Here is a 21,533-nt window from a genome sequence, read left to right on the forward strand (position 1 = left end):
TTCTGCTCCTCTCAGATTCTGAATCATGCCTGTGGCAAAACCTTCCTCACATGCTTTTTTTATGGCATATAGGTGTAGAGAATGAAAATCAGAACTCTTACAAATCATCTGCTGCATGCTGTGGCTTAGCACTAGGTGCTGTTGGATTCAATTTTTGGCTGTTTTACCTATGGACATGACTCACTCACTGCCAGCTTTACTCTTCTTAGTCCCAGCTGACTCAAGAACTGCTTTTCTCATGACTTCTCCTCCACCACCCAACATCCCTCTGCATCCATGAGAAAATAACTTCTATAGAACACAGAAGAGTTGCAGGGCAGAATTTCAAGCTCTGGGGCAGAGCTGGTGGGCCACCACCAGCTGGAGTAGGCACCCAGACAACATAAAGACCAGCCCATCAGTAATCTCAGCCAGAAGCCCAATCCTGTGTTGCTCCGTGTCCCAGCAATCCCACTCTGTCTGATAATTCAAAGTAAGCCTTTCCTCTTGTCCTGAGGACAAGGCACGCAGCCATTTCATGGTCATATTTTCAGGTTGATCCTTCTTACACACACACACATCATCTGTCTCTCCCCCAGCAATTTCCAATAAGTGATGGCTATCCCGATCAAGACACTTAACCAGGCACTAAATTCAGGACAAGAAAGGAGAAAGTCCTTACATATATATGTAAATTTAAGCAGATAAATTAGAATTTAACAAAACTCTTTAACCAGAGACACACAAGAAAAATAATGTACAGATATAATAACTTTTTATTTACGTAAGCTGAGGGTGTGTATTTGGCTCAGGACTTCTTATCCATGATTTTAAAGAGACTGACTGCAAATAATATAAAAAAATAAAAAATGTAAAATTAATCAATATTTTCAAAATTGTCACAAATTTTGAAAACACTTGTATAAATCCTGCAAACTTTGTGTACCCTTAAAGGGGCATAATTTAGTTACCATATATAATGATATTTCAAAATATTAGTACTTTACCCTAAAGTTTCAACATAGACATATTCATGATGAGTGTAATTTCAAGAGGGTATCAAAAGTGATCATGGTTAGAAAAATATACATACTTTTGCTTCTGGAAAAGAAAAGGTCATTTGAAATATCCATCAAATAAAATACTAAATAAAGTCTCTCCACAGATTTTTTTCACAGTCCAAGATAAAATGGATGTTTATACACAGCTTATGCAATCTGTCATTTTCAAGGTAGAGTCACAGTTTCACCAGTACAGAAGAATAAAAACCTGTTACTACTCTCCAGACTGCTGGCTGCACCCACATGTGATTGTTTAGGCAAGCCAAAAGAGCAGAGCCATACAGTGATACCCAAACAAATCATAACAAAGGTAGAGAAAATGCAGATGCACAAGAGCAAAGGAAATCACACGATAACATTGAGAGGAATAGTGACCAATAGGAATAGACACGAATGAACTCTTTAGTAGCATGCAGTAATTCTTACAGGAAAAATAATCCCACCACACTCCAAGTATTAAAAGGACACTTTCATGGTGCTTTTCATTAATTTTCAGAAGTAATATTAAAGATTACTGTCTACTGGAAATATTCTGGACTTAATTTGTTTCAGTGGGTACAGTTTGTTGCTGTGCTTCAGTTCATGGCAGTGTTAAACTTCAGTTGCACACACACCAAGCAGAACAACTCCAAACTTTCAAGGTTTTGAAAGGAAATGAGATAAGAAGAAATTTTCAAAAACATGTGCTTTCACTACCTGAGTGCATTGCAGTAGCCAACAAAGCAAAGATTTGGTTATTACTTGTTAAAATGAATTCTGGTGTAAAGAAGGAGTTGGGAAGAGCAATATGGCACTTGCAAGAGTAACTGAAATTAAAGGTATCGTGACACATCAAGATCTGACATCCTTTACAGCGTCCTTTTAAGTGTCAACAGACCAGTATCTTCGCTGCAACTGAAACAGAACAGATGCAAATCCTAATGAATAACCAAATCAAGAATGTTACACTATTTCACAGTAATAAAGTCTATGGAACTACTGAACAGAAAAAAGCATGAAGGAAAAAGCATGAAGGATAATAGCAGCATATGGTTTACAGTTTTCACTTCTCAATTTATTAATATTAGTGGTGCACTCAGCAATGCATAAAGCAAGGAAAGAAATTCTGTCAAAACTGGCAATTATCTACCACGTCAACACTTAATTATGGTCTTTGTAAACAGCTAACTCCTTTTTGAACTTAAATTGCAAAGAAAAGAATATTTACATTTAATATATATGTATATAACCACAAAACCAAAATTAAGTTAAAACCTTATCAAGAAAATTGCATTTTGAGGAGAACATGATACAATATTAAATAATACATGTCCAAAGATTTTGAAGGCATTGTGAAATTTCATGCTTTCTTCCTCCAGTCACTTTCCCCTGGATTTTAATAGACTAAATACTTCATTTCAGAGTAAATAAGTGGAAATATTATAGAGCAGCTCCGGTAAAGAATAGCTCCACTACTAAAAATTGCTCGAGGCGTGGTGATCCAGGACTCTGACTTAAAGCAAAAATAAACAGCATACAAGGCCACAGCAAAGAAGTGACCAATCAGTACCATTGGTTTAGGAGATAACCTGCATTAAAAATAAACAGATAAAATTAGTTAAATAAACAGAATCGGAAAGAACTGAAAAATTTCCATTTTACAAATACAGAGCTCCACTCAAGATCACACACCCCCTTCTGATTTAAGCAGATCTGGTCTTGCCAACTCAACTGAAAAATACAAACTTGGTTCTCTTGGGCTGCTCCACACTCTGCATTCCTTTCTACAGCACAGCCAATGTACACTGCTGCTTTCTCTTCATTTCTAGTACTCTTTGTCTACCTCTTACTCTTTGTCTTCCCCCAGAGGAATATTTTAAACAGGTTTTAGCTCTCAGTCCAAAAGGAGAGAAATACAAAAGCACACATTCTCCTGTGTTCAGAGTAGTAGGATTTACTGTGCATTCACAAGTTTCTGAGGGGTCATTCAAACATCTTCATAGCTAGAGATTTCCCTATTCCTTACAACTTTTTATGGAAGGCCTCACCCAACACTACTCTCAGCTTGTCAAGTAGGAAACATCCCACCAGCTCCTCTGGACCTCTCTACCTTATTCAAATTCCTGGGCCACCTACACTAGGGGCCACCAGCTTTTTAGTGGCCTTTTTTATGCAGGAAAAAAAAAAAAGAGAAAGAAAATTAAAAAAAAAAGAATCAGCACTTAAAGACACAATTTCTAATAAAGCTCCAACCTTCAGTATAATCTTAAAACCTAGGCTCATGTGGGCCATCCTCCCTGTGTTGAGCTGCCTGATGGGGAGCAAAGCAGATCTCTCAGGGGCTCCCAATAACCACTGCCAGCACAGTGAACTTACACTGAGAGCAATCCAACGGGACCTGCAACACATTCTCCTCCAAGTCTGAAGTAATGGAAACAGGCTTTCTTTAGCTGATGCAAGGAATCTACAAAATTAATTAAAATTAATAAAATAAATATAATCAACACATGCTGAAACATTTTTCTGCATGCACAATACTGATATTAAATCCAGGACTTTGGTAACTGGTAACTGTTGTTCCGTTCAATTCAGCTGGACTTTAAGCTGCTTTTATTTATACAAAGTGCAGTCTTACAGAATATCTACATATTTTTGTATTAACTGACTATTGTTTTATTTGGAGTTTTTCTTTGGTTTGTTACTTAGTCCTAACTCCAGACTTGCCTTCACATTGCTAAAACTGTGTCTAAAAAACTAGGCAGAGAACACAAGAAAACTTATGAAAATTATTTGATTAATATATTTTTAACTATATATATATATATGTACATACACACAGAGACATGGATATCCCCTTCCCAGTCATATTTATTTACCAAGTTGCAATTAATCAGAAGTTAACTTTAAGATGTATTTACCATCTGTGGCAGCAAAGAGTTCATAAAGTGCCTGGGCAAGAACATTCACTACAAAAGAATGAGATTTTTTTCTTGACCAGTAAAATGTTCTTTTTGCCTGAAAAAAAAAAAAGAAAAGAAAAAAGAAAAATAAATATCTTTGTCAGTAAATACAAAGGAACATTTAAAAGATGCCCGAAGTGGTGAGGCAGCAAGAGTCATGCTCATGGACATGTAGAAGGGATTTAGTGATGTGCTAGATTGATTCCAAGCTAGGTCATTAAGGAATTTCAAAAACTTTCTGAACCAGTTATCCAGACTCCCCTTACCTTAAATATAAGGGGGAAAGGGTAGTTCCAGTGCATGTCTCTCATCCTACAGGGGTAGGATGATGTCTGGAATACAGCTGAAACTTGAAAGATAATGCTCAGCTAGTTCCCTCAATTGACTGGTAATAAATAGGAAATGACCAAGTCTGAGGTGACTAGCTGCCATAAGTGTCTGCATGTTGTCAGGTAAGTCCTGAACTGTCCTGGCATTCAGGGCTCCTCTAAACGCTTCTCAATTTTCAAATACACTTTTGGAATCATCTGCTTGCAGTCTACAATTATGCTGTAATTTAGCCAAGACAATACGCCTAGCACTGTTAAAACCAGAAAACAAATAAATAAATCTTATTATTTACTCATCAGAACTTTGTGACTAAGTATCACAAAAAAATAAGCCTTGCATGAATACTGATGGAGCAGATCCTGGGAAAGAAGGATGGATCCCTTCTCATTTACTACTCAGATTAATGCAGCAGGCAGGAGGGCAGTGGAGGCTGAGATGTCTTTAGAAAGACTGGGTACACAAGCTCATTATTGTCCAAGTTCCACTCACACAAGTGTAATGGTTCAAACCCACCACATTTAGGACCAATCTGGTTAAAAATGCCCTATTAAAAGGCAAATGGGAATATCAGGTTATCCTAGCAAAGCATCCTGACTAGACACAGCACACCAGTCTCCTGAAGTAAAACACAGCAGGTCAGTGTGCAAAGTCTTGAAACTGCCTCTTGCCATCCAGCACAGCAGTTAAAGACCACAGCTCCACTGGTGAATGCCTGATATCTGATTATTCTAGCCAAAGCTTTGAAAACTGTTGTGCCTCACCAATAACTTACTTGACTCTGAGTTGCATAGAACTTTAGAAGTGTGTCACTGAATTGCAGCAGAAGCTGTCTAAAATAAGTCCAAAATAAAGAATCACCTTAAGAACATCCGAATCTTCATAAAGGTCTGGGATATCCTGGAGCAAACTTCTCCATATTTTAACATCATTTAAAATAACACTCATTCCTCCACCAGTCAGAGGGTGTCTTATATTATATGCATCTCCTAAAAGAAGAACACCTAGGTAGAAGAGAAAGAACAATAGGATGCTGCACAACCATTATGGAATCTTAAAATTCAAATCCTCTATAAAAAATGTCAAACTTACTAAGAATTCATTCCCACCAGAAAATAAGATGTATAACAACTAGAAAACAAAACACAAAAACCACAAAGTATGTCTTTAAATTAAAAGGCTTAAAGCAGCTTTAAGATAATCAAGGTCAAACTATTTTTTTCCCTATAGGTATGTGTGTTCATGTGTCAAAGAACACACTTTTACACTAAATTTCTTTCTTTTTTATCATTTTTTCTTAGAAAGGCCACACTTGTATAAACTTGAGCAACTGAGTAAATTAAACTTACAGATAAAGCAGGCATTAATTTAACATCTGGTGTCAATGTAAACATTCCAGTTAAATTTGGCCCAAGATACACATTTTCAAAATATTATTTTTATAGAAGATTTATGAGGCAGTTATATTGAACAACAAATATACATCTAAGACAACAAGTCCTATGCCCCAGAAGATGCTTATAATGCCTTTTTTCTGCCTTTTATTTCATAATACCCACCTTTCTTGTTTACAGCTGAGGGAGGCAAGAAGCTGGCTGGCATAGTCCTTAAACGATCATTCTGAACTGCTATTAAGAATGGCTCCTTTAAATGATCTGCAACAACCAAATATTTTAGTTACAGTAGTTAGACAAAGACACAAATCATTTGTATACAATCCATTATAATCTCTTTGAGATATCACAGAGTCACAGAATTGTGTGGGTTGGAATATGACCTTGAAGATCATATAGCACCAACCCCCCAGCCATGAGCAGAGGCACTTTCCCTGGACCAGACTGCTCAGAGCCCCATCCTGAACATCTCCAGGAATGTGGCAACCACAACCTCCCTGAGCAACTTTAGTGCCTCACCACCCTCACAGTAAATAATTTGTTCCTAATATCTAATCTAAACCTACTGTCTATTTGAACTCATCCCCCCTTGTCCTGTCACTGATGCCCTTGTCAATAGTTCTGCCCCATCTTTCTTGTAGATTCCCTTCAGGTACTGGAATTAGGTCCCCCCAAAGCTTTTTCTTTTCCAGACTGAACAAAGCCAACTCTCTCAACCTCTCCTCACAGGAGGGGCCCTCCATCCCTCTGGTCAACTTGGTGGCCTCCTCTGGACTCTTTCCAACAAGTCAATGTCCTTCCTGTGCTGGGGACTCCAGAGCTTTATATAATCCTTCTGAATTGCTGACCTCACAGATGTGAGCTGAACAAACTTCTGTGTGGAAACAGTGACTGTGCACATGGAAAAAACTACACAGTTCTATTAATTCAATGAAATGTGTCTCATTTTTCTTGACATATTTAAATGTGACAATTCTCTAGAAATCTTTCCAGACTTACCAGGTAATTGTGGATGAATGGTCTCAATCATGTACTCTTTTAAATTTTTTGGCATTTCCCCTCGAATATCAACAAGGACCCGAGTTTCAGTTGAAGATATCTTATAGATTAGCACTGGACTTGTTTTAGCTAAAACAAGTTCAGCATAATTAGCTTTAAACTGTGATGCATCCTTAAAAAGAAAAGAAGGGGAAGAAAGATTGAGACTGATTAATGAAAGGGTATTAAGCATCAGACACACAAAACACTTTTAAAGAAAATCCTGTATCATATTAAGCTTGTGTTATTATTTTCTTAAATGAAGAAGTGTTTTCAAAAAGGAAGTTCTGAATTTCAGTGTAGCAACAATTCTTTTGCCAATACATTTTAGTATTTACTATAATCACTAACTTATCCATTTCATTTGAATGCCTCACCAAGATTTCATATATGCCATTAAAAACATGTAACATAATCAATGTAGTAGTTTTCAGTAAGGTAATTTTGTTTTCATAAAGAAAGTGGTGGGAGGGAATGAAATCCACTAGTCTAAATATAACTACTTGGAGACACCAACTGAAGAATGACAGGGCCCTATCTGATGAGGTCTTAAAGGAGATTCCAAAAGTGGACAAACTTGGGCAGTGCTAACTGGATTAGAGACCCAAAAAGTACTGGAGTTCCTACCAGTCAGTGTTCCCAGTCTGCTGAAAATTCTGTTAGCTTCAGTTTGTTCTCCCTTAATTATTTTTGCTGTTAATGCATCATTTAATGCAGCAGACACAGAGTGAAAGAACCAGACAGGATTTCTACCTGGATTCTCCAACCACCCAGCTACCAACCCAGATTCCCAGTCCAAAACCAGGACACCACCTTGTCTCTTGAAGTTTGTAGGTCCTGAAGGCAAACATGTTTACATGGGTCACAAGGTACCCCGCCTTCAGCAACAGCATAGGGCATTATATAGTACTATACATAAAAGTTACCTTCAAAATGCAACCAACAAAATGGGATGAAACAGTAACCTTGCTGGATATCAAGTTTTTCCTGAATTTGGAGAAAAGTCCATCAGCTACAACTGTAAGTGGAGCATGAAGTTCCTGCAGCATAAATTAAAAATAAAGATAAGACACTGTCAATCTTGCTACAGAACAATGAGAAGCAATTCCCAACATATGTATTAAAAAATACTGTGGGTTTGCCTTCCTTGTATTTATACTTATCTATTTGCTACACAAGCTGATCTAACAACATACTCCAGCTTTTTTAGAATACACAACTATGGGAACTGTGTAGAAACTTAGACTAAAAAATACAATAAGGAGAAGTTTTTGCTCCCTTCAGGCTGTAATGCTCTTCAGAAGAAAAAAAGAAAAAAGAATTTCAAATTAAAGAACTGTGTATAAGCAGCTAAAGAAAACCAAACCAAAGTAAAACAAACTGACAAGCTGTAAGCACACAGGCTCTTCTTTAAAAGACCACACAGGGAGCTCTGAGCAGCTCCAAATTTACTCAGGAGCTATAACAAATAGTACACATATGGACAAAATACAAATCTGAGTGAACTGATCAGGTTCAGCCTGAAGGTCTGTACAAATTCTTAATGTTTAACACATACATTCTTCTCAAACATAAGCAAATAATTCCAGTTACTAAAATGTATTTTTATGCCTTTTACTTTTATGGTCATACAACAACATTATTATACTAGGAAGCATTTAAAGGTAGGTGTTTCCTTCTATCTACAGCCTTCTCAGTGTCAATATGTTCAGTGACTGAACTTCAAATGACAACAGATTTACAACAAGCGTTAGTCCTTAACTTTCAGTGATTTCATATGCTTGGCATAAGCAGTAAAAAGTATTTCTCCTTTTAAGCTTTCAGTTTGTAAGTAAGGCAAAAAAAGCACACTGTGTTTCATTAGCACTTCTAGGAAATATTTTACTATAGTATGGGTGAGTCACTGTGAGTGAGTTCCTCTATGAGCAGTTGCCACCAACATTGGAGTGAATTCATAAAATCATAGAATATTCTGAGTTGGGGGGAACTCAAAAGGGTCTTCAAGTCTGACTCCACTTGGTCACACAAACCTTAACATCTTTTGCTGTGTGAAGGGAAGTTGGAAAAAATCAGATGACAGTAGATGTAAGTAAGGTAAAACATGTTTTATGGTGTCTCTGCTTATAGAAGAGAGCTCCTGAGGTGAGTTACCTCTACTAAGGATTCACCTCCTTCCTATGGATTCCTAGCTAGGATGATTGCAAGCTCTAATTTTTCCTGCAATTAGACCAAAGTCACCTGTCCATATGAGTTTCCTGCTGTCTATTGAGTAGAACACTCACACTACAATTCTAACCTTGAGTCTATTCAGTTGCCTAGTTTTGAAAAAAACTGTAAGTTGACCTTTAGCATACTGGCTACTTTGAACCTCATTTAAGAGAATAAAAATCTCAGAGGTAATGTGGTGGAGAATGTAGGATGGAAAGAACAGAAAAACACATATACACAACACAGCCTCTTTCCTTTATAAAAGCAGGCTAAGGAATGTAAACAGGCTTGATTTGGGGTTTTTATTCAGCTAAGAGCTTCCTAGCTGTAAAAACACACAGGTAGGGAAACACAGTAAATAGAAATGTTTAATGGAAATTTCTTATATACTAGATTTCTAAAATCAAAGGAGATCTAAGCCAGCAAATGAAACCACTCTTTCCAGCCACAGAAATTCAGCATTCAGAGCAAAAACATGAATTTGTTTATCCCCAGTACACAGACAGGAAACTTAAGGCCTTTAGAACAACATCCAGACCTTCAGCAAAGATGCAGGCTAGAATACTGGTCACCCAGTGTTCAAATAAGACACACTTAAAATTATGACGATAACATCCGTAAGTGTGTGAAGCTTAAAAACAGAACTCAAAATAAAATATGCATGTTCCCCTTCTACCCCTCAAACAAAATAAAACAAAAACACCCTTCTATGTTCCTGGATGATAATTGATTGAATTTGGGAAATAAATCCCAACAAACACCCTTTTCCCTGCAAAAAATCCTCCTCTTCTCCAGACTCCCTGTCTTTCCCATATCTGTAGCCAATTGAATTTGGGTAATAAATCCCAACAAACACCCTTCTCCCTGCAAAAAAATCTTCCTCTTCTCCAGACTCCCTGTCTTTCCCATATCTGTGATTCAGTGGCTTATTCTCCTAGAGTGGATTTCCTAATACAGTTTCCTTTATATTACATGGCAGGTAAGACAGACCAAGGAACACAACTTGGAACTCACTCCTCCTCCAGCTACCTCAAGAGAGGTCAAGGATGTTGTTACTTCTCCGCTCTATTGCAGCACTTAGCTGTTAAGTGGGCTGAAATGGCACTTACCTGAGGGCTGTCTAAAACCAGCTTGCTCCCCTACAGCTTTGGCAAGCACTTTTAAAAGGCTCTCTCCTATATGGTTCTGTGCCACCAGTCCCATCTCTAAATGACTTAGAGATGGAAAGATGATCTCTGATCTTAAGAGATCAGAGCAGGATCTTCCAGCTACTCAGGAACTTTTTCCATCTAGTATGGAGGGGAGCACGGCATAGGCAGGAGATTCCCATCTTTCCCATCAGAGTACATCTACATAACTTTAGGTAATGAAGGAACTTCAAAGTCCACAAAGAAGATCACAAATTTGGTTTTCCTGGAGAATAGGCAGCATATCCAGGACTTCAGTACAGGGGTTCTACCCAAACCAAGTTCACACAGTTTCATAGCATTTAGCCAGCAGTTTAACATTAAAATATGTCAAAATTATCATTCTGCCATCCAAGAAATGACAAGAGAGAGCTTTCACTATCAATAGGTAAATTTTTCATTTTCAGTCCCTCACTAGATGGTGGAAGTACATGTGGAAATGCAGACCACTACACATGGCTGAAGCAAAAATCTTAATATATTGTTCTTTTCATGAGGAACTCTTGAAAGATTTTAAACTCCAGACATATGAATAATGAAACAAATAATGAACTGAATTCCCCAGAGAAACTGAAAGCAGAAGCTTCATAAGAAGTTATAACAAGAATTCCCATATTCCCAAACTGTATGCACTAGAAAATAGTTTTCCTTTATTGAATTTTTCATATTCTTGATAACTATACTATTTCTGTACCAGTGCTCTGAAATACAAGCTTTTAAAAAAGTATATATATTAAGCAACCCTCAATTTTCTCAACAGTTTAACAAAGATTGTAACAGAAAGCTCTTACCTTAGTGTCACCAGTTTCTTTGTCCTTGTACTGAACGCCCACAACACAGTCATCTTCCTCGAGTAACTGTAACACAGTCCCTTCAATGAATTTTGCACTGAAATGAAACAGAGGGGTTAAAACAGAAAAGGATTAATGATGCCAGCATTTCAAGGCACCAGACACAGCCAGAAAACCAAATTTTCAGTAATGTTGTCTCTGCCAACATGGTTTATATTTCACAAAAAAAGGGTTCTTGAACACTTTCTGAAGCCACATTAAATATCAAAAAGTGTTGGTCATAAATTTCACTTTTTATCAAAACCTTTGGTTTGATACCTGAACATTCTAAAACCTGTACTGTTTATCATAAACATCCTGTCACTTAGCAGAGTCCCCAGCTGTGCCCCATAGCCCTGTGAGAGATGCTGAGATGAGTTTCACACCTAGTAATGGTCAGAAATCAGGGAGCTCACTGAGTCATCCCTGCTAAAATCGATGAATCGCTGACAGTGCAGGTGAGAACTAACTCGGAGAATTAAAGAGCAGGATCAGCAGCACTTAAACCTTTAACATGAGCACTAGATAAAAGTCAGGCACATAATTCTCAGAGCAGTCCAAACTAACCTAACCTGCTTAGGACACATATCTAGCTTGTCACCTCAGGAATTTGGGATAGAGTTTTGGTTTTCTTCTATTTATGCTTTTAAAGTTCTGCTAACACTTAAGCTCGAGTGGAGCATTACCTGCTTCTATCTCCCAACCAGAGCTATTTTGAGTTCAGAAATTAAATCTCTCTAAACTTATATTCTTTGTTGGGTCTGAGCTGTTAGACCTGACCACAGCACTTCAGATTTAGCAGCTCGAAACAGGACACTGAATCTCTTGCAAATATTCCATATCCAGATGGAATTCCACAACTTCAAGAACTGAGCTAAAGGTGCAAGTGAGAATAAAACAGCTTTCTATTTCAGGCTCTTAAAAGGAACACAAGCATCTCAATTAATGTTTTTTTTTTTTCCCCTGGCATCCAGCACAGACATTTCAGAGCAGCTCATGACTGGCTTAATTTGACAGGAAACAGGCACATTGGCTGTATCATATATGAATGGTTATGAGTGAGCACTCAACAGAAACCTCAACAGCAAGGGACTGCAGCAGCATGCCAGGGAATCAGAGTTCTGCAGATCCTATCAGTTCTAAGTGTCTTTTATAGCTGTCATTTCAGTTACCTAAGTGCTCACTTTTTCTTCTCGTTCTCATCCACTGTAAGTGAATTTATAATTATATACAATTAGTTTATTATTATAAACCAATTATGTCCTACCTCTTTTTGCTGCAAAAATAACTTTAGTGATCTGAAATACATTCATATTGCCTAGTGCTTACAAAGAAGATATACTAATCACTAACAATTATCCCCTATATCTTCAAAAGCTTTGTAATAAAACCCAAAATTTCCTGGCACTATTAAGAGTTTTTGATCTTTCACTGCACATAAACATGCAATTTTCTATGCCACAAGTTAAATAGCAAGCAAGCATACACAAAACAAACATTCAGGAGTGTGTGGAAAATGGGAAAGAATTTCATTCAAGTCACAAACATGATTTTTGCAAGCTTGTGTTTCAAAGACTGTGTACATACAGCTACTGGAGTTTTTCCCACAAGTTGAGCACTCAGATGCCCAAATTTCATTGAACTTACAGCCTCAAGAAGGCTTTAGCTTTCAGAGCTAGTGAACACAGTCACCATTAATTTTAACTCTACTACAGAGCTGCTATCTTTAGTGCCACTTTTAGTAATTCATATGATATAACAAATATAAAAGGAGAAAGCAATTTTCCAGCTCAGAATAAAGATGTTAGGTAAAAATATGATAATGCCATATGCCCCTTTACAAGGGACATATGGCATTATCATATTCTTAGGGGAAAAAATTATTTAGGGGGGAAAAAAGACAATACAAAAAAAATACCAAACAGAAAGCAGCACAAAGAATCTCTTCTATTTCTATAAAAGTTTACTTCTGATTTCTTTTATAGAAGAAAGAAAACAGTTAAGAGAAAACACCAATTTTTTCTTTTAAGTATGAAAAGAAATTGTCTTCAAGTTTCTGAAACATACAAATTATTAACTGGAAAGAGCTACTTCCATTAAATGCTCCTTTTTAGTTACTTTGGCTTACTTCTTGCTGTCAAAAAAGAAAGCAAAACAACATACAAATGTAAACGCTTGATTTCTATCATCACTGATAACATCAGTGGAAAAGCTAATGCTACTGCCCGGTGCAGGAGGGCTGGACTACCTGACCTTGAAAGGTCATCCCTTCTAACTCAAACCATTCTGTGAGCTAACAAATCATGGCAGATTTGCCACTCATGCCTTGTTTAAAGCAGTTCTGTGCACTGCTCACCAAGAAAAGGTCACTGTTTCTGGTAAAATGCCAAACCCAAGAATCAGCAGAAGACAATCAACCCTGCACCTGTGAACTGTTCTCTCACACAGATGGGCAAATATTTTGCCTAATATTTAAAGCCCATAATCCCTTAAAGATTAAGTTGTCCCAAAGCGTGATATATATATATACATATATATATATATGATGTGTATGTAACTTAAGAACTTGTCTACAGAGAGCAGAATGAGTAACTACAGCTGCTATGTTCTCTCACTCTTGCTCATCACGTCATCACGGCCCTCCGTGTTGGTAAACGGTAAAGGAATCTCATGGAAATGATGGGAACAATGCTTCTGAATCTCTGGATCCCAACTGTGACTCACTTGGGCTCCGCCATAGCTGCTCTTCGGAGACCCATGATAAACTGGCCATGATGAAAAGATCTTCCACTGGCCACACGTCCATCTTCAGATGTTGGATAAGGAATCTCAACCTCCAATTTGCTCTCTAGATCATGAATTATGTAACCATTTACTATTTGTGAATCAATACCTTCTACAGTATCTGCAAGATAAAAGCCAACAGATGGGTTAAAACAAGTCTTTAAGAAAGCTGAATTATTTATTAAAGGCATTTCTTTACACAGGGTCCAATTTTCTTAAACAAAATACACATGTTGAAAGAAGAGTATTTTCAAAATAGCAAACTGGAAATACACAAGCGATTTTAATTCAAATGTTAAGTGTAGATAATGTTTTTCTTAATTTTTCCTGTAGGCATGCTTTTAATAAATACATTGTTGAGTGTAGTAACTCTTGTGCTACAGATCTATTTACACTTTGAAATGTACCCACCTTCAAGACCCAAGTCTCGAAGAGCATTAAATCCTCCAGGCTGCAGCAATTCTCCAACTATCCTGTCAGGTTCTTTCAGATCCCTCTCTATCACAGTCACCTTCCTTCCATCTCTTGAAAGCACTGTGGCCAAGGAAGAACCAAGGACACCTGATCCCACAATGATAATTTCTGGATCATATTGGGGTGACAATGTTGTATTTGGAGCGGTCTCTGTCAGATATACATCTGAGAAGTTCACTTCTCTTTTACCCTTTAGAAAACAAAGCCAACAAAGTTACACATGCCAATGGATATGTACCACAACCTTGTCAAGAGGGCTGACTTTGGAGCAGCTCTACTCTGAGCCAGGATACTGAGGGTGCATTGGTAGTTAGAAGGCATCTTGCAGTTTAGTTTTGTCCAAAATTGAATCTGTCATACGCTACAAGGCAACAAAAGCACAACGAGCAGAGAAAAGAAAAACCAACACTGCTGCAAATCAAGACCATTGTCCTACTGATCCAAGACAAAGCACAAACAAAACTGTCAGAGATTGAAAGCTGCTACAAAAGGCAGGAAGAAAAGGCTGTCCCATATTCTTGTCCCATAAAGTAAGACTGATATCTTCATGCCAGTGAACCACGCCAGCATGGAGTGCCTTAGCACTTTTTAATTAAAAAGGTATTAGATTTACTGGAAAATGTATTCCTCTGGAAAACATACTCCTTTTAAATTATTATAATTACTATAAGTGAATCTACCTAACTAACTAACCAGCAACTTATGGTAATATTCAGAATGAAAAAGTGTTAGCAGAAGCAGTTGCCTGGAAAATGCTTTTAAGAAGTAGTCCTGAAATGAAAACTCATGTAGCATCTAAAAGTATAAGCAAAAATCACCATTAATCTACATTTAAAGCTGCTAAGAAATGACACATATTGGACTGGACATCAGTTAATACAGAAAGTGGTATCTTAAATCAGCTGTATTATAACCTTCCCAACAGCACCTAATCACATATGCTTCAAAGTGAAAAATAATTTTAAGGGCAACCAGTGCAAAGCAGCAAATCCTTTCTCTAAGTGGTAGATGAGAGTTCAATTCAGTCTTTCACAAATGCCTCAGCACTGCAGTGCTGACATTGGTAAAAATACGATTGCATCAGTGAAACACACTGACACCAGAATTTTTAGTGACCTAGTGTCATGTTTATATCTGCAGTACAGCAACAGAGTGCAAAACTAACTGCCTGAATTCAGGTAACACAAGAAATTGGTAAAGGTAGGCTTGAAGAGGAAAAAAAAACCATAAAAAGCAAAAACCTTTGACTTGCAGCCAAAACCAGTTTCAAGTACCTCTGTGTGAGGGGTCAACGCTCATGTGAAATTGCCCAGAAGTACACAGGAAAGTAGCCAAGTAGTGCTGACCACAGATGTACTGGGTATCTATGTCCAGTTCACAGTCTCGGATGGCAGAACTCCAGCTAAGCTCCAGACACCACCTACAGCTCTCCATTTGTTCCACAGCAAGGCTCATGCAGGGCTCAAGGGAACAGACTGACTATCTGAGCAGGGCCTGCACCTATTGTACAAGCAATAGGTCAGCAATCATTTCCCAGTAACTCTATCTGCAGTTGTATAAACAAATGTGTTTTATCCGTAAATATTAGGAAGGTCATCAGAGAATTACAGAATGGCAGAGGTTGGAAAGGCTTCTGAACATCATGGGGTCCAAAGCCCCCATTCAAGCAGGGCAGTCAGTCAGAGCAGACTGGCCTGGACCGTGTCTGGGATACCTCCAAGGATGGAGACTCTTCCACCTCTCCGGGAATGTTGCAGTGCTTAGTCACCCTGACTGTAAATGGTGCTTCCTGATGCTCAGAGCAAACAACCTCTGTTTCAGTCTGTGCTCAGCACCTCTCATCCTGTCACCAGGCACTGATGGAAAGTCTTGGCGCAGCCTTCTTTGCATCCTCCCTTCAGGTATTTACACACAGCCTTCTGCTCTCCCGGCTGGACAGTCACTCAGCCTCTCGTCATAGGAGAGATTCTCCAGTCCTTCGTCTCTACAACAGACTGGCAACTGAAGATATTTTTCTGCTACTACGATAATCTTTTACTCCAAATCTTTCTTAAAACATATTTGTTTTGATACTAGAAACCCCCTGGTCTACCACTTAAGTAAGTTTCACTCTTTCTTTTGCCATCTAAAACTGACACAAAATATGACAAATCAAACATCCAGCATCTAAAGACAAACCCTGTCCACCCCTCTCTTTGCTCTTTTCCCTCACCAGGGCAGAGGGTCAGTGGCCAGAGGGAAGAGCAGCAGGACCTTTCACCTCACGTGCCGTGTCTAATCCAACTTACCTTTCTGGATTTGGGTTGTTCAACTTGTTGAGACGCCGGGGTGGGTTTGGCCCAGAAGAAGCCAACCAGCGGCAATGCTGAGAGCACATCAGAGAGCATCCCCAGGTGCGACTTCTGCTTCTGCTGCTGCCGCTGCCTGGGCCCCCTGAAGTGGTACCTGTAGGACAGCACCAAGCCGAGCGAGAAAAACACCAGCACGGAGAGCAGCACCTCCTTATTAGCGTAAGTCATGAGGTCTCCACACTTTTTATACACGTAAATGAAGGAGGCGATACCCAAAAAGGTCCACATCCTGAGGGTCACTGATCTCGGCTGTTGCTCCAAAGCTCGGCCGCAGATGGATGCCGCCGAAAATAGGGTTTCGTGGAAGGGATGAAAAAATGTATCTACAGAAAAGCGACGATTTCCTCTTCAGTGGAAGGTGGGGAGATTTCAATGGAAAAACAAGGAGCCCCAGAAACGGAACAAGCCCCACCTCGCCAGGCTGCCACAGGAGTCTGGACAGAGGTTCCGAAAGCGGAAAAAAACCAATATACAAAACGTCTTCTCAAGAATCTCCTCCCGGACACGCGATGCCGGAGGAGCTGGAGCTCGCCTCACCGCCCCCCGGTCACCCCTCCGCCGTGCCCAGCCCCGCTCGGTGCCGGGACTCTCCTCCGCTGGCGGCGGTGATGCTGCCGGAGCCCTCACGCCCAGTGACGAGGCGGCGGCGCCGCGCGGGGCGGGGGGAGGCCGGTGCACGCCCAGGAGGGCGCGGCTGATGCTCTGCTCTACCTGCCCGCACCAGGGCACCCCGCAGCCGCCTCACGGAGAGGAGATGCGGTGCCGCTGCCTCCCTCCTTGACTCGATCCCGGCGCCCGGCGGCGCCTCGCGGCAGGAATGGGGGTGTGGGAGGGAACCAGGGGCAACAGGCGCGAATGGCGAGGGCGGCCCGCGGGAGAGGCGGCGCCGCGGCCATGCTAATGAGTAACGGCCGCCGCCGCCCCGCAGGCACCGCGCGCCCGTGCCTCAGCGGCGCCGGCCAATCGGCGGCGCTATGCCGAGATGGCGCCATGGCCACCGACCAATCGGAGCCCTTGGAGGGCGGGGCTTGCGCCCGCCGGGCGATGTGACGCGAAGGGCGGGGCGGGGTTGCCGTGGTGACGGGTGAGGGGCGGGGTCGCTGAGGGGCGCTGGTAGGCCGAGGGTTGGGGGCGGTCGCATGGCCGTGTGCCCTGCTCGGGGAACACGAAAGAAAGCAACGCCCAGCGGAGAAATCAGAGAACCATGGAAGGGTTTGAGTTGGAAGCGACATTGGAAAGTTGGACAGCGACACCTTCCACTAGACCAGGTTGCTCAATGCCCCGTCCAGCCCAGCCTTGAACACTCTCAGGAATTAGGCATCCAGAGCTTCTCTGGGCAGCCTGCTCCAGTGCCTCACCACTCTCACAGTAAAGAATTTCTTACTAATATCTAATCTAAAGCTACTCCTGTTCAGTTTGAAGCCATTCCTCCTTGTCCTGTCTCCCCATGCCCTTGTGTCGCTCTCTGGCTCTGTTGTAGCCCATTTACACGCTGGGACATGCTGCAGGGTCTCCACAGAGTCTTCTCCGAGCTGAACATCACTCCTAGCCCGTCTGCATAAGGGAGGTGCTGCATCTCCTCTGATCAGCTTTGTGGCCCTCACCTGGACTCTTTGGAATGGATCCGTGTGTGTATTGTGTTGGGCTCCACACAGCACTCCAGGTGAGGTCTCATCAGAGCAGAGCAAAGGAGCAGAATCCCTTCCCTCATCCTCCAGGCCACTCTGCTTTTGATGCAGACCAGGATTAACCTGAGCATCCTCTTTTAGCCTTGAACTCCTCAAGGGCACTAATCTGTGGTCCTCCCATTTCTCAAGAGTGACTTTTCTTGGGCTGTGCGCTTGTTGCAATGCAACAATGTCAAACATGTCTGTCTATCACAGCGTAACAATATTTAAGTGAGGAATCTGTGAAACACCATAGGACTTCAGGAGCTGGTGAAATAATAATCAAAACCAATCACACTCATATGGAGCTAAAGGAGATAAGATCTTTCCAGTGGTAAAATTGAGCTGATTTTGAAGAGGGGAGAAACATCTGGTAGCTTCTCAGTGAAATGAGATTAAACCAGTTTGACACTTTCAAATAAATCCAGGTGAAATTGGAAGCCATTAAGAGATGGGGCTTGGATCCATTCATCTGATCTGTCAGTTCAGGCTAGAAGTAAAGATCCTGTGAGCTAAAGTGATCAAACTCAGATTTTTCTACTTGGTAGTAACCGAGGTCTCATCCAACAATGATGGTTATTCCCTCAACAGTGAAATGAATTCTGGTGCAGCAGTAGCATTCAAAATCATAGACATCTATCTGTAAAAACATGTTCACAGCAGGAGCTGCTTTTCCCCAGTTTGAACAAGGGTTATTACAGCTGTCAACAAGTTCTAAACCACTGGAGACTGAACGTCTTAAATACATCTGCACTTGATTTCCTATGTTCAGTTTATAAATATTCCTTGTGCCTGCTAAAAATGCCTTTTCCTTCTGGTCCAGTCTCCACAGATTGAGTTAAACTATTTAGCCCTTCTGGGCATTTCATGCTAGAGACCAAACACAAGAGCCATAGCCTTCAAGTTACTGGAACCAACACAAACCTTCTGAAGACTAAGAAATGTAAATTAATATACATGAACCAACAATTGCTGAAAATTAATACCAGACTAAGTAATGCAAGTACATAGAAGTGTACCAAGGAGCAGAACAAGCTGAAGTGGCTAATAGAAAGAAGGATGGTAGACAAGGAAACAGATGGAAGCAGAATTCTGTGACTGAAGATACTGGAATGATGATTTTAAGACTAGAGTAGAATTTCTTCTTTCCATTTAGTGCCAACTACACGAAACCCTTCACCCCATGAGGATCCTGCTTGATGCAGCTGTAAGGTTATTTTGGTCACAACAGGTATGTGTAACCCACTGCAGAACATGAATTTTTTGTCTTGTCCAAGTCACCTTGTCCAAGAGCCACTGTGCTTGAACCAGAGCAGAGGGCAGCAATCCATGGAAGGTATGGGAATGAGTAAGTGTGGGTGTTTCTCTGGCTGCAGGCTATAATTAAATCTTATTAGGTGATCAACAAAATTTCATGCTTATTCTCCTTCCACCCCAAGAAATTGCCTTCTCTATATGAAACACTCATGCAAAATTTCTTTCAAGATTATGTAATTTGTGAGTAATTTTTCTTGATACTTCTGTTTGGAGTGATTAGTGCTGGGAATTGAAGCAATTACAGAATTCTGACACATGCATCTGTTCGAGGCTCAGATGCTATCAGAACATTTCTGTATTTCCGGCCAAGACTTTGTAAATGGGTGGCTCCCTGCTCCTTCTTCATTTACTCTCAATCTCCTTGCTGTGGTGAAGAGCTTGGCATATTTGCATTTCTTGAATTGCAAGTTCACTGTAAGAGCTACCTTTTTTTGCTTATGTTATTGTAACTAAAGTGGATAGCTAGATAGAGCTACTGATTATTGTTGTTAAATGTCATGACCTTATTTTCCAACTTTACATTTATGTGCATTCCGGAACATTTTTTTTTTCTAGAATGAGGAACTTCTTGTTTCATTTGCATTACCCTGTTAAAATGACTACTGTGAAACATCTTTTAATGATTTAAATCTCACAGTGGCAAATATGAAAAGGCTGAGCAGGAATTTCTAAAATTTTTGACAACTTTACAACCAGGAAATAAAGGCTCCCACAAAGAGGTTGGACTTGAGCAGTCTTTTCTTTTAACCCTTCTCAAGATGCACCTTCCCTCAGTGAAATACTGTTTTCAGACTTAGACAATCAGCAATTGGCAGGGCAGTGGTGTGATGCTGGAATAACCAGAAATGGTTGGCTGAACTCCAGGGTATAAAAAATAAATCACTTGATGAAGCCTGCCTCTTGTGGAGAAGCAGGCATCATTCTGAGCCATCTTAAGCTGCAGAGCCATAAAAAACATGTCCTTGGTTCCTGTCACAACTGCCCCAGGAGCACAGGCATCAGGACCAGTGTCTGCAGTGTCAGTGGCAGCGTGTGCAGCATGAGACTGACCCTTGCTGTCCATGGATGTGCTACAGGTGACTAAGAGCCTGGTCTCACTATGCATCCTTGTCATTAATTAATTAGTAATGGTCTTCTACCTGCCCAGGTAGATAGATGGAGCAAGTCTACTGTATAGACTGAAAGACTAAAGAAGAAAATCTATTTTTGTGTTTCACTCATCATCATGAGGAGCAGCACAGCCTGGTAGATGTTTGGATGAGGTGTGGTAGGGATCCTGAAGAACTAGAAGAATAATTATAGAAAACTGCAGTTACTCAGAATCAGAGATGCTTCAAGCTCTGAAGCAAGAGGCCTCTTACATAAAAAGCCGTAATCATTGTGTTTATATCAATGGGTGTGTGAAGGAATAAAAAACCCACTGTCCTTTATATGGGCATTTCATTGAGAACCTGGGTGGTTAAACTAATTTTTTTTAAAGAAGTAGGGCAGTGCAGCTGGAAATTTTCAAGACTGATCACAATGAACTCTGCAAATGTTTTCAGAATTATTTTAATGAATGTCAAGAAAACAGCTTAGTGTCTGAACAACAACAAAAACGTTATTTAATATATATGTAAAGCATGAACTGGAATTATATTAAGGAGTTAAAAATATCATGTAACACATCATGAAAGTTCATCCTGATGATATATTGTATTTTTAAAATGTACCAAGGGATTTTTAGCAATATTTTCTCTCTATTCCAGCAGGAACATTGTGAAATAATTTGTCTCTTATTAATGCATAATTAGGGAATTAAAGCCACTAGCTATTATGTTCTTTGCAGTTAGATAGTACAGAATATTTAAAAGGGTACCTACCTTGGGGCAAAGCTGTAATTCCTGGGGAATCCAGGCTGTAATTTAAAGTTGTTTTGGTTTGAGGGACACAGGCAACACAGAGGCTGTGGTGTAGCCAGTGGCTACATATCCTGTG

At 40.1% G+C, this 21,533-nt stretch overlaps 1 protein-coding gene across 1 annotated transcript; it reads right to left on the reverse strand.

The window, feature by feature from the left end:
* Positions 1-759: 759 nt before the first annotated feature.
* Positions 760-16,806, reverse strand: SQLE (squalene epoxidase). The gene is made up of 11 exons (XM_041460671.1): positions 16,510-16,806; positions 14,159-14,411; positions 13,688-13,868; positions 10,925-11,021; positions 7,665-7,778; positions 6,700-6,871; positions 5,866-5,961; positions 5,168-5,310; positions 3,938-4,034; positions 3,396-3,483; positions 760-2,608 (listed from the first exon to the last, which is right to left on the reverse strand). Exons 1-11 carry the CDS (start codon positions 16,798-16,800, stop codon positions 2,416-2,418), a joined length of 1,725 nt encoding a protein of 574 aa, XP_041316605.1. The 5' UTR covers positions 16,801-16,806; the 3' UTR covers positions 760-2,415.
* Positions 16,807-21,533: the final 4,727 nt, after the last annotated feature.

This window comes from Pyrgilauda ruficollis, unplaced genomic scaffold (genome assembly GCF_017590135.1).
Source record: "Pyrgilauda ruficollis isolate IOZ18807 unplaced genomic scaffold, ASM1759013v1 scaffold147, whole genome shotgun sequence".
NCBI classification, from domain to species: domain Eukaryota; kingdom Metazoa; phylum Chordata; class Aves; order Passeriformes; family Passeridae; genus Pyrgilauda; species Pyrgilauda ruficollis.